Source organism: Columba livia, chromosome 7 (assembly GCF_036013475.1).
Source record: "Columba livia isolate bColLiv1 breed racing homer chromosome 7, bColLiv1.pat.W.v2, whole genome shotgun sequence".
NCBI lineage: Eukaryota > Metazoa > Chordata > Aves > Columbiformes > Columbidae > Columba > Columba livia.
This window is the reverse complement of record NC_088608.1, coordinates 17661512-17675061: the sequence shown is the minus strand read 5'-3', so window position 1 is coordinate 17675061 and position 13550 is coordinate 17661512. Positions and strand designations below refer to the sequence as shown.

Here is a 13550-nt window from a genome sequence, read left to right as displayed (position 1 = left end):
TGGAGCGGAGCTGATACGCACAGTGCTGGCTGACAGTTCTCCTCTGTTTTAGAAACAAAAATAGAGTTAAAAGCAGCTTTTCCCCTTTTGCCTGGAGAAACTAGGGAAGTGTACAGAAGACCATTCAACTCTACTAAGCATCTGAAAAAATTATATGTTGTGGAAATCAGCTCCATTGATTAGAGTAGTTTAAAGCAGCACTTAATTACATGTTCCAGCACTCTAATTGTGTTTTGTTATATGCAATTGAATGTATTGGGAGCAAAGAGAAGGTTCATTTTCACCCGAATAATTGCAACTGGAAAAAAATACTAGAAGTCCTCTAGATAAGCTGGATGCATCAGTTCACTGATTTTCATCACTCTTTGCAATTAGAGTGAGCTCATACCCAGCAACATGCAGGGTGAGAGAAGCTGTGGTAGTAGGCACTGAAATATCACATTTCAGACTTTCTTTTTTACAATTAAGAGGATGATTTCTAAGCAAAGCGGAGAATTAAGTCAGCTGATTTAGCAGTGTTAATAAGCACAAAGCTCATGAATGAGCGTAAAGCTGATAGGCAGAGGCAGGAGAGGAGAGTTCATCGTTAATCAAGATGCAGTTTTTATGCAGAAGTTGGAAGCAGTTCAGGGGCATAGCTTCTTGGCTCCCCATCTTAAGCAATTAAAGGGGTGTGGACAGTTTGGAAACAGAAATTTCTAGGGTTTTTTTTTTTTTTCCCCCCTAGCTTTTGTATGCAGATGTCATCTGTGTGTATTGTGACTAGGAAGGATCATACGCCCTTTTCAATTATTTTAATTCACTAATACATATGTGATAGCACTTAACTGATTTATTCTGTCCATTCTCCCAGTTCCTGAAGATTTCAGTAGCTCTGTCAGTGATACAGAAATTCTCACATTAATGTTGTAAGAGGTTTAAGCTGACTTTTCCAATATAGATTTTAAATCTTGTTGGTGAAAAGCAGTAGCTAACTGTCCGTTGTAACAATATACGGCAAGTTAAGGCTGCAGGGAAGCTCACTGCATGTCGTTGAAATTACAGTAGCAACATAAGTAGGCAGAATGAAGATATCTAACTGGAATTGAACCAAAATATTGACAGCTCTTTCCAGATTTAAACTAGCTGGAGCAACAAGTAATTGACTTTGTGTGTATTATCTAGAAGATGGCAAAGCCGGCTTTGATGTTGTGCTTGGTGTCAGTGTGTAACTTGGTCTGTATTGCGCCCTGCAGTGTGGTGGTGGCGATAACCTGGGCTGTCATGGGTTTGGAAAGCTTGTTTGGGGTTTGGAAAGCTAGTTTTGCCTTGGCAGCACAAAACTTGATGTGAGTGAATTCTGTTTCGTGTCAAGATTTAACAGTCCACAACACCACGTTACACAGAATGATATCCTCGTTTCTTCAACTTCTTGCCATCTAAAATAAGCTTGTGCTGATGTACAAAGCTACATGAGTTGTTTTTCCTGAGTTAAGAACTTCAAAGCTGATTCAGTTATTTCTTTACACAAACATTTTGTCCTCATTATAGACATAAGAGAATACTGTTACCTTCTGAAGAATTAATTCAATTTTCTATTCCTCTAGAGCTTTTTAGTTCTTTTGTTTGTTTGTTTTTGTTTAGTTTTTTTTAGTTGTTGAGTTTTTTCTTTGTTTTCTATTAACCTAACTTACACATTGGAGAGGGATTTCTTTAATATTTGAGGCTGTTCACTGGTGGGAAGGAAGGGGGTTGAAAAATACAGAATAAGGTTTGCAATAACATCTAGGAGAAGTAGCTTCCAAACTTTGACCGCCTTTTGGTGAGACCCGAGCATCCATCTCCCAGGTTGCATTAAAAATCCCAGCCTGTAACATCAGTGTCTGTGAAGGCCAAGATATATCACTGGTCAGATGTCCTGGAATCCATGAACTGTACATTAGTGTTCAGAATAAGTTACTGCAAATACATGGAAATTGTTGCAACTAACTTTAAGTTTACTTTAACGTTTAAAATTTGCATTATATGGCATAGAAAATGCTTTCAGTATAATTTTTTTACATTCTGGTTTCAGTAACAATAATGGGAGAAACTCCCTTGATTTCATTGAGCTGAGTTTTCGCTCACTTTTAAAATTTAACTTTTATGTACATGCAATGAATTCACAAAAAATTGGGTTATGAAGCAGTAGGTATATGTCTTTTAAAGTAAATTCCTCTCCCAGTTTTGAGTAAATGATGTGTAACTTATAGGCTTATTGGTTACTTATTCAAACTGGTCTAAGAATTTAGTTTGGAAAAATTAAGGTTATGCTTTACTCAGTGATCTCTATGATAAATAAAATGATGATGTCACATTTACTCTTGGAAGGTACATATCTGATAACAGAAAGCAAGCCACCATACTACTTGTTAGTAATTTGGACAGAATCCTGATAATGAGTGGACATGGATTTGTTCTGCTAGTGTAGGTCCTTACCAGTTCAGGCCTGAAGGACTTTGGTAGATTGGTTTATTGTTTTTTTGGCACTACAAATAGAACTTGGGGGTTCAGTTTTTCTCTCTTCACCAACAAGAAAATTGTATTAAATAACCGTGCTAGTAGCATATGAACTGCTGGATTATAAGCTGGTTGCTGTCTCATTAATTAAATACGGTTTCTATTTCAGGTTACGGTTTTGTTGACTTTGACAGCCCAGCAGCTGCTCAGAAGGCAGTTTCTGCTTTAAAGGCTAGTGGAGTCCAAGCACAGATGGCAAAGGTGAGTTAAAATAACCGGCTGATTCTTGCAATGTGATGTGAAGATGAAAAGCTGGTACGTTAGCAGAGCATCAGCAATGTGAATTTTCAAGTTGCGGGCCCTTTACAGAGAGCACAGTCATCACGCCCCACATGATATACTATGATTACAAAACAGGGGCTTTCGACTGCTGCATCCCAAGTCATTTCAACTAATGAAATAAAGAAATGTAGTATGGTAAAGTCAGCAAACTGGAGACTTGGATTTATCAATTTATTCATTATACTGTTTTCCATTGGCTTCATCAAAAGCAATAAATTGTAAGATCTACAGCACACTAAATGGGTTAAATGCAACATGGTATTTCCTGGAACAAATCAATAGTTGAAATACTTTACATCACAAAGGTATGAAAGGTTTTGTACCTTGTCTAATTGCTGTTACTAAGGTTAGCAGCCTTGCAATTTGGGGATGAATTTTTAAGCATAGCATGGCAAAATTTAACCTTGTGACTTTTTCTTCAGCTTTTCTAGTATATTTTCTGTTAATGTAGGTAAAACTTAAACCTGGGCATTCATGATAGATATCTTGAAATTCTTAGCCAACTCTTTGACAACCTATTTCTGCATCAGGGCAAACCCAAGTATTATTAAAAATAAAGAAGCATGATGTGTCTTCTTTTTTCTCTCATTTTTACTGATCTTTGCCTCTGAATCAGGTTATTAGCCAAAAGTGATCTTCAGATGAGTGGTCTTTCAGCATAAGTTTCTGAAATCTATGAAATCAGGGAGATGATATATTAGTAATGATTTTTTCATGTGTTCTTGTTAGGTCAGATGGCCTGGTTCCAATAGAGTGCCATAAACACCACTACTAATTTATTAAATAAGAAAATATTACCAACATAATGTGTTCGTATCATTTGTGGTACCCCTTACAGCATTTTTTTTTTAGTTTGAAAATTATATCTAATTTAAAAAAAGATCCAGTAATAAAATAGTGATCTCAGAGGCTTTTTTGAATAGTCTGCCACACATCTAGCAAATCTTTTCTAGTTATCCATTAGGTACAGATTTTTTTCAGATGAGATATTTTCCACAGCTTCTCAGCTGAGGAGAACAGTTAAGCTAACAACATAAAATGACTTTGGATGGATTCCAGGGCAACAAAATGGAAACCATATGTTTCATACTTAATGCATGTTTCATTACAGCTATGACACAAACATACATGCTTACTGGAAAACACCTTTTTTTTTAATACGGTTTTATGTATGCTTAAAAAAAAACTCCTAACTAATCTTTAGTTTTTAGGTAATCACTTTAAAATATACACCAGATTTTTTAGTCCCTGTCTGCCATCTTATGGATTTGATATCGAGGTAGGAGGGCAGAAAAGAGACTGTTAAGTTATGTAAATTCATTTTGCTAATGAATTTCAATGTCTGGCTTAATTGTCTTCTTGAATAGACAGAGAAGCTCTAATAATTCACTATAGTTACCTAATGAATAGTTTCTTAATTTTTCCAATAGTATATTTTTCTGACTCATTTCCTCTGGCGTTTGCAATATTGAGACTATTTCTTTCTGCTGGCATTAATGAGAAAATGTGCACCATAGTACATGACAGTTTTGATTGATTTATCTGACAGTGTGTCAAGCTTGGTGACCTGTGGGAAATCTGTAACTATAAAATTTGCATTCCAGTGAAACTTGTTCTACCTCTTAACATGGAAAGAGGGTTTGAATTATTAAAAAACCCAATCCCAAAACTAACCCAATGAACAGTACCAAAACAAATAGTCACAAGTGACTAGAAGTTTGAGTGCTTTGATTTGGCTGTTTTGTGCCATTGGATTTTTTTGTTGTTGTTTTCTGGGCAGTGCTGCTCCCTTTTGGTCTGAAAATCCTACTTCCATTTGGATGCTCCAAGTTGGGAATTGGTCACTTATAGTCATTTTGGCAAGTTTAGCAAATCAAACTCTTCACAGGCAAGACACTATCAAAGTTTGTGTATTTGTGTGTGTATTTTTATTTAAATTTTATCCTTTATATTTTTAATTTGTATTTTATCCTTTTGCACATTACCATCTGAAATGGTCTTTTTGTAGTGAAACAGTTCGGGCTTTAGCCTGAATGTCACAGGGGAAAGATCTGGAGGACAGTTTCTCAGCTGTCTGGCCAATGGATTTCCTCACTGACCACTATGGCTTCTTCAGTTTCAAAGAGAAATAAATACCCGTTGGCACTATTTGTCCGTGGGAAGGCATTGTTACTGGGCTGTGTCCTGGGTCTCACCCACAGCACAGATCCTCAGTTTTCTCACCCTCCACCCAGATGCGGTGGTGGCCCCTGACCCGCAGCAACCGAAGGAAGAGATGTTATTGCTGAAGCTTTGTTCTGACTCTGGCTGCCATAAACCCCTTTTCTCAGTGTCCTGCTGCAGCTGTATGTCAGTGACTTAAAAATTACTCACATGAGCAAGATCATCTACAAATGCTAGTTCAGTAGAAGTGATTCAGATTATACATATTAAAACCTTTGTTAGTTTTATATAGATAACTTCAAATATTTGTTTTTGTGAGATTTTCCTATCCATGGGGTTAGATCATGCTGTACTCAGTGGTCTGCTTCCAAGTTGACCTGACTCCAGAAAAATACAGTCTTGCCCACTGTGTTTTGGCTATTGTTGAGCAGACCGGGAGGGCCTGGGGCCTGAGACAGGGCTTCACACCACATCCTGCCAAATCTATTCCAGGGGGTTCACTGTTTCTGGAGAACTGACCATGATTTGAGAGATGTCATGTTATAGTGTCAGTGGAGAAACCCAGTGTCAGACCACGGCTCAAGAAACATTATGTCTTTAGTTATTCTGCTCTCTCTGAGATCTGAATTGGGAACACTTGACAAAGGCGCAGCAGCTTGGGAAGGGGTTTGTTCTGTGCTGGTTAACATTATCTTTCAGTCACTGCTGTAACAGAAATGCCTCCAACAATTCTTGTTGGTCAGATAATGCTGCTAGGAGCCCACATGAGATGATACTGCATTGCCAGGGGATAGGAGTAGCTTTTGGATGGTAATTTGAAATGAGGGTGATGGGTTATTGCCCGTCTCCTCTCCTGACACTGACCATTGCCAGTGTTCAGCCTGGGCAGTCATCTTTTTCAGTGGGTACAAGTGGCTGTGGAAAGTGATCAGGAGGTGATGTGAGCTGGAGTGATGGCTGGCTTCTTTCAGGACCTGGCACAAAACCAGTAGCTTATCTCTTAGAGATAAAGTACAGGTATATGTTCTGCAAGAGTACTGTTATTTCTAAGCTGGTTAGTAACTGGCTGTCTAGTTTTTATTTTCATTCATTTTAATTTCTTAAATTTCCTTGCTGTAATCAGTTTATTGTCCTTGCTCTTAGAGGAGTGCTTCGATAATAAACCAACAAGTTCAAAAGCTCTGATTTTGCAGAGCTGTGCATTCTTAGATAAGATTAGTAGTAATATTGAAAAGCTCTGCCCATTTTCTTTGTTAGAAAAGTTGTTACGGTCACTGTCAGAGTGAACTTTCGGAGAAATGTCTCTCTTCTCTTCCCCGCACCTCACATGTAAAATCAGTGAAATACCTGTTCAGATAGCAAATGACTTTGTATAGGAAGAAAGAGGTACACAGAAAATCTATTGTATATTGGCATTTTCAATGTGTATTTAAAAACCTGAGAATCTGTAAGGGACGTTTTAGACATGGTGAGGTCTAAATGCTATAGAGATATGAGTGACCTAAATCTTCGTAAGATTTTGACCTTGAACTTAAGGTATTTGAGTCAGTGTCAGCCAGAATTCAGTCTCATCAAATGGTATTCAGCTCAGTTCAACTGTAGTTCCTGAAGTAACTGTGTTTCAAATGACTGGAAAAGTGTCGCTTTCAAGTGGAAAGTTGAATTTGGTTCTTATTCTTCTGGATATAAACTAATGTGTAAATATAGAGGGTAAAAAAGAACTACTGAATAAGAATGGTTAATAAAAAACACAGTTGTTCTTATCTTTCTATCTAGCAAACTTAAGCCAGGAGGAGAATGATTGTGTTTGCAGCCCAGATAAAGTCAGCTAAAGAATATCTCTATTGTACTGATAACAAGGTAGAGATACACAACCAGCTGTAACACCAGCCTGGCTGTGGCAGCTCAGAGTTCATCAAGTGCTTACCAACTTCCTTCCTGGGGTGGCAGTGACATTTATGGAGCCATCTTGTCTAGGTAGGTTAACAAGTTCTTGAGAAAATATATCTACTGAAACTGTTCTATGTATGGAGTTACCACTTTTTGCCGAGAGCTTGTAATGTACTTTGGGCATCGCAAGCAGGATTAACATACATTCCAGAGTTCTCACAATTGTATGTCAGCCCTGTCCTTAAAATTAGTCTAGTGCCCTCTCTTTAAAATGATTTAACCATTTGAGTCCAACACAATTGTTACAGACTCAGTCATAGAACAGAATCATTTAAGTTTGCAGAGATCTTCAAGATCAAGTCAAACCGTAATCCAATGAGCCTGGTCCTCCAGACTCTATGTTATTGAAGACCCTGCCTTCATTCATATCTCCTTTATTCTCTCTCTCTATTAATAAGATTTTTAGTTCTTCCATAAGTACAACTCTAAGATTTTCAAGATCGTAACTTGAACAAGTGATATTCATTCTTTTCCAGTTTGTGTTTTTCATTATTTTTTTCCTATGGAAGCACAAACTTACCTTTAGTAAATATATGCCATCTGTAATAGAACTCATTAAAGTAATCCATGAACATGGAAGATTTCTATGGGCAATGAAACTCGCTAATTTGAGCCAAGAAGTGCTGTTACATATATGAATGTGCATTTTTGGGGGAAGTCTCATTGTCTATCCATTCAGAAATTTCCCCCCATTTGCACATTTTTATGACTTAGGGCTTCAGAGTCATTATGTTACAATTTCCTCCTCCTTAAAATCTCCACTTCCACTGACACAAGTAACTATGCTTCAGCTTGTATTGTATTAATTCTCATGTTAACAACTTCCTAAATATTTTCAGCTATTTTAGGTTTGTGCAAAAAATTAGGGCCAGCTCTAGAATTATTTCTTATTCAAATTGTGTCAGAAGGATGCCTGTGATAACAATGCAAAGTATGTTGTATCATCAGTTACTAAGTCTACCACCATTCTTAAGATACAATTTCCATTTTCTGGAGAAGTTTGTTGGCCTTCAAAGCAACAGACCAAACTCTCTGAAACTCATTACATAGGGGTGGTTTTTAGTTTGTGATAACTATTAGCCCAATGTCCAAGTTCACATCAATCCGCCAGAACCCAGAGATTACCTGAATTTGGAATCTTTGTATTTTTAACGAATGGTTACAAAGGCAGAACTGTGAAGCACTCCCCATAAGCTGGTAGCTTTATCTTTCTTTCCAATCAGTTTCAGTGCGGGAACTTTTTTTTTAATATTCTAAAGTTATTTTAGGTAACTTTTTCCCAAGGGTATTTGGGAAAGATGAACTGTCACCCTATATAAAGTGTGAACCGCACAGCAGGTGTGGGGTTTTGGGGAGGGAAAGGCTGCTTAGCCACTTGTCCTCATCTCTGTAAAGAAATCAAGGCTTTTTCACATCTATTTAATGCAATACATTAAAGGCAGTCTTATGTCACTGATGAAGAACATGGTTTTAAATTAGCAAAAAACGAGAAGCAGATAACTTTTATGAGTTTTAATAATGTATTGCTTTCTGTACTTGTCTTCACTGCAGCAGCCTTCTGGAGAATTAAATCAGTTTTCATTCCTGCAGAGCAAAGTAAGAAAATAAGTTTAGGTTACCATGGTAGCTAGTGCACTAATCTAACGAGAGAAGGTAGGCATATTGCAATTTTTTTTTATTCTGCATCTGGGCTTCTGAATGCCAAAGAACAGATGACAGGCAAACAGGAGCTAACTCCAGCAGATTTCTCCAGCAGTTTTTAGCAACTGTTTTGTAAGAAAAGTTTTATTTTTACCCAGTTGGTAGTATTTTCTGTAGCCGATAGTATTAAGTCCCACTGTAATAGACTATTTTAAGTAAATATAATGATTTTCCTCCTTTTATTCGTAAAAGTTCTTTAAAGCCATTATAAAATAAATAGAAGGGAAGCCAAATTTTGCTTGCCTGGGGGCTAAATGACCATCATTTCAGGAATGGCATTTGCATTAAATAAGATGGCTAACAACCCCTTCACTTGAATACACAGCTTATTGCAGTTAAAAATTATTTTTCATACAGTTCTTATTCCTCTTTAATGTGCCTGTGAAAATAAATTAATTTTTTTTTTTTTATTAATCGTATATAGTGTTTATGCAATTCTGGAGAATAAGTGAAGATTATGGTAGTGATTTTTCTACTGAATTGTCTTGTTTGCAGTCTGTGGTCAGACAGTATTAAAACTGTGGCTAAAACAGACATATTTCAGTGAGACACAGGCCAGTTGTAAATTTTAAAGTAGTTTCTATACGAAGGCAGACAAGCATTTAATCCTTTCCCTACCAGCCAGAGGATCTTCCATGCTGTGAGCAGTGCCTAGTCACATGTTTCTGAATGGCGATCTGTTTGCTCTGACCTTACACAGAGCAAGAGAAAACAGATGTCTTATCGTTTTGCCAAGTTTCTTGATTGCAAGTTAGGAACAGTTCCACAGGCGCAGGGAGGTTTTGGTAATGTCTTTCAGATGATGGTAGAGCATTTCACATTATGTAGGACTCCTGATCACCGCTTCTCTACACAAATTAGCATTAGCTGTAGATCATTCCTGTCCCTTTACTGAGAAATACTGTATCTTGTAGTCAGCTTATTGAGTGCTTGAGTGCTTTTTAGGAATAAGAAGTGCATTAACCTGCAAGAGCACTACATCTTTGTATTATTATGTTCTGCTAGAGAAGTTCTAGAGACCTGGCTAAAGGTGTTTTGTGATAAAAGACCGGTAGAAACTTGCTGATGTGAATTGCTAAAAATAGGACTTCCTGGTTTCCTCAGTAATACGATACTTATAGTAGCCCACAAGTTCCCTGACATTGCCCAGAATCTGAAAATAGGAGCTCTTTCAGTATGTTTCAGAACGTGCTGAAGAGAGACCCTGCATGAGATATGAAGAATCTTAAGTAGTTTTCCTGAATCATGTAGAATTTAAAAAAAAAAAAAAAAAAAAAAAAAATCTCAGTGGTTCAGTGGTTTATGTTTTAATGTTAGCTTGCTAGCCTGAAGTAGGAAGCTTTCCACTGACTTCAGTAATTCTTTTTGATCATTCCCATAAAATAGTTCAAATAATTTAAAGAAATTTAAGATTGCTAAAGTGAAAGCAACTCATGTGATTTCATGGATTTTAAGTGCAGGAGAAAACCCTACCTTTGAAAGCACTGGGAATTATTACAGTGTGTAGGCAAGATTTGAGCAGAGTTGTTATGTTTGCAGATATTTTTGCCAGTTTAACTTTTTTGCTGAATTCTAGTATAAAAATTATAAACCTCTATATCAAAGGAATTATTTTTCTCTTCTGAAACTGAACTCTAATAACCATGTGAATTAAACTGTGGTGAGACAAGTTTTGGTAAGGAAGGGAGTCACAGAACTTGATGTATTAAACTACTGTTTGCCACAGAGACAGAAGGATGAGTTAAAAAGTTTGTCTGTCTCCTAACTTTCTGAATTTTTAACTGTTTAACCATTTTCCCTGTCAAAACCTTGTATAAAAGCAAACATCTGTTTGTACTATGCCTTTTGTGTAGGACAGGGTAAAGACGGATGCAGAGTCCTAGTTGCGGTTGCCATTTGGAAGTCAGCTTGGAAATCCGTAGTGTCTAAGGGGAAGGAAATTACTTGCTGCTTACGAGCTTCCAAAACGTACCCAAATAGCTGTTTTAAGGTTTAGTAGTCTTGTGGAGATGACAGAAGCTTGCACAGTGGCTTAAGTAATTAACAGGGGGAGAGGAAGTGTTTTGCACATTAATAGGTATAATTTTTCTGCTGCCAAACTGTATAAAATTCCACATGCACTCTGGAAAGAGTTCAGACTTGCTTTAGTATTATCTTGCTATTGTAAATGAGTTCTTTTGAGAACCAATGACAATCTTTGTTTTTACTACAAAGTGAAGAAGTTAATTAAATTAATCTATCCTGGGCTAGTTGGACTTGATGCTCCATGGGTCCCTTCCGACTTGAGGTATTCGATGATTATATGATCTGTCCTTATAGCTGAACTGCAGCCACTCCCCAGGGTGGCTGCACCTTCAGTGCTGGTGCACTGTGGAATGTGTTTGTTGGCATTTCAACGGTTTTGTTCTGGGAGAATTACAGATGAATGAAATTTCAGCTTGTATTCCAGGATTTCAGTGTGACATCCTCATGTTGGCTGTTCCTCATGTTGCTCTTCCTCTCCCATGTCTGCCATCTTTACTGGTCATAGCTATGGACATATGTAGAAGTATTTCAAACTCCCCTTTTTCTACTGTGGTTGTTATGTCCTGTCAAAGGATCAAAAGCAGAAATAACTGAATCCCTGGGAGAATTCAGGCTGTAATAGACTGACATAGAGAAAGGCTCAGGAAAGCAGAATTAAGTCCTTTCCAGTCACCCTTTCAGCATGCACTGACTAAAACGCAGTCTAGTTACTAGTACAAAATACAGGTTGTTTCATGGGATGTAAGTAATTTTTTTTCCATCACAAAATGCTTTCTGTTCAGAGAAAGCAATTTCCTTAGAACAGTTTCCTCAGATGCACGTTTTTTTTTCTCCATCCCAAAGGGATTTGCAATGTGGGTTAGTGGTGAAGTTGCTAATACTCTTTCAAAGTTGAGCATTCCCTTCTCTAACAATGTTGTTACATGATTTTATGGCATGAAGTTTTCCCTGATAGGTGGACAGGTACAAGAATCGAGCTTCCAACCGTGTATGGAGGAAGATCTTTATATGTGACAGTTAATTGCAGTAGGTCCTTGTGTCCCTTTTGGCAAGGAAATCTCATGATCTCTCATCCTTAATACTGTATAATGCCGAAATGTGGTAACCCCCCTAGGCTGCAGTAGGAGGCTGAGAGAAGGGGAATGTAATCTCTCCAGATACCTGAATAAAACAGATTGCTCTGACATTTTGCAATTGACTGAATTTCTTTCTCTATTAGATGTTTGAATGTAAGCATTTATTTTTTGCATGTAAATTACATTTTTATTAGTGTGAACAAAACGGGCCCTTTTTTATCTTTCCAAGTGCTGTTAGGCTTTTTAATGAGAACATTTTTATAATATAATTCAGACTTTCTGTTACTATAGAATAAAAACATTAGGAAATTAGATTAAAATATGCAAAGGGTATGATTTTCCAGCTTGTATATTTTTAAAGGTTATTTAGGGAAGTTCTAGGATATTTGTGTGCAATGTATTTTACAGCTTATAATAAATTATTTTAAATTCAATTTTTTTCCTTTCTAATACTATTTGCAGTTTCAGGAAATTCTGTTATAGGTACAAATGCAATTTTGTAATGCCCATGGCTAAAACCTCCTAGAAAGCTTTTGCTACTAGTGTTCATTAAAGAAGGAAGTAATCCTGCATATCTCAAAATGCAAAACAAAGCTGGCTAATACAATCAAAGTAACAAACTAATTCTAAAAATGTGAAAGCCGTCATCTCCTCACATTCCTACCTGAGGAAATTTGAACTGTATGTCAAAGATACAACTAGTTCAACATCGGTTTTCCCTCATGGTTGAACAGTACCCAGTAATGAATATTAATGTCAGCTCTGACCTCTCAGTTAATCCGTTTTCTTGTCTTCTTTCTTCTGATTCTTAATGTGAAAGAGAATTCAGATACTCTAAGATAATGTGAATCACAAACTTCTTTGTCTACTGTATAGATTCAATATTATTTTGGGAGGGGGGGATATTCCTGCTAGGTAACACAAGGTAAAACATATTGGTAGTCCAGTGCCATTTCTAATGGACTATAAAGGGACTGACTAGGATAATGCTTGGGCACATGGAGAAGTTTTTGTTCTGTAAGGTATGTGGTATTTCAGTGGGGCTAGGAATTACAATCATATCAGTACCGTAGTGTGCAAATCAGGTGAATGTAATGGGAATGTATTTCCCTTTCATAGGGTCTTTCATGCTGGTTTCTCAAAAACCTTTACAGAAAATTTAAAATCCCTTTCTAAATGAATGGGAGACTCAGGATGAAAATGGAAATAGTGAAGGTCCATAAGCATAGAATTTGCTTCTCCATTTTTAAGTTTCATTAGTTTTTGGAACATGAGAATTCATTTCTGTGCCTAAAAGGTGTGACCTCCCTCCCCAGCCCCACTCCTTTTGTTTTTTTGTCCTAGGGAAAACCAACCCCAACTGAGAGGTCATATCCAGGATAGTTAATTATTTAACTATGCAATATGCTACCAAAGGTACAGAGATGTTATTAATATAAGGGCAGCTTAAGGACAAATTGATGTCTAATCTTTGTAAGAAGGTATCACCACCTGTACAGCTATGATCTCTTGTTTGTTTGTTTGTTTTGGGGTTTGATTGTTTGTTTGTTTGGGGGGTTTTGGTGGGGATTTTGTTGGTGGTGGTTTTGTGGGTTTTGGTTTTGTTTGTTTGCTATTTTGTTTGTTTGATTTCTGATTTGGTTCAAACTTCCCTGTAAATCTGTTAGCTCTCCTGTACAGAATGAAAATATGTTGAGGTCTATGCCAACAAAATTGTATTTGTTTCAGATCGTATCATTCAGACAAGTTCTGCTGAATGTAATGCATCCTGCTAAGACTTAGATCCATACAGGGAGCCGCAATGGCGAGGTCGAG

General features: G+C 37.1%; 1 protein-coding gene across 6 annotated transcripts in view; it reads left to right on the top strand.

The window, feature by feature from the left end:
- Positions 1-13550, top strand: part of RBMS1 (RNA binding motif single stranded interacting protein 1) — a 148003-nt gene that overhangs the window by 107703 nt on the left and 26750 nt on the right. For all 6 annotated transcript variants that reach the window (XM_065069640.1, XM_065069638.1, XM_065069639.1 and 3 more), the window contains one exon: positions 2648-2739. In XM_065069640.1, coding sequence (XP_064925712.1) covers positions 2648-2739 — 92 coding nt within the window. The remainder of the gene's footprint in view (positions 1-2647; positions 2740-13550) is intronic.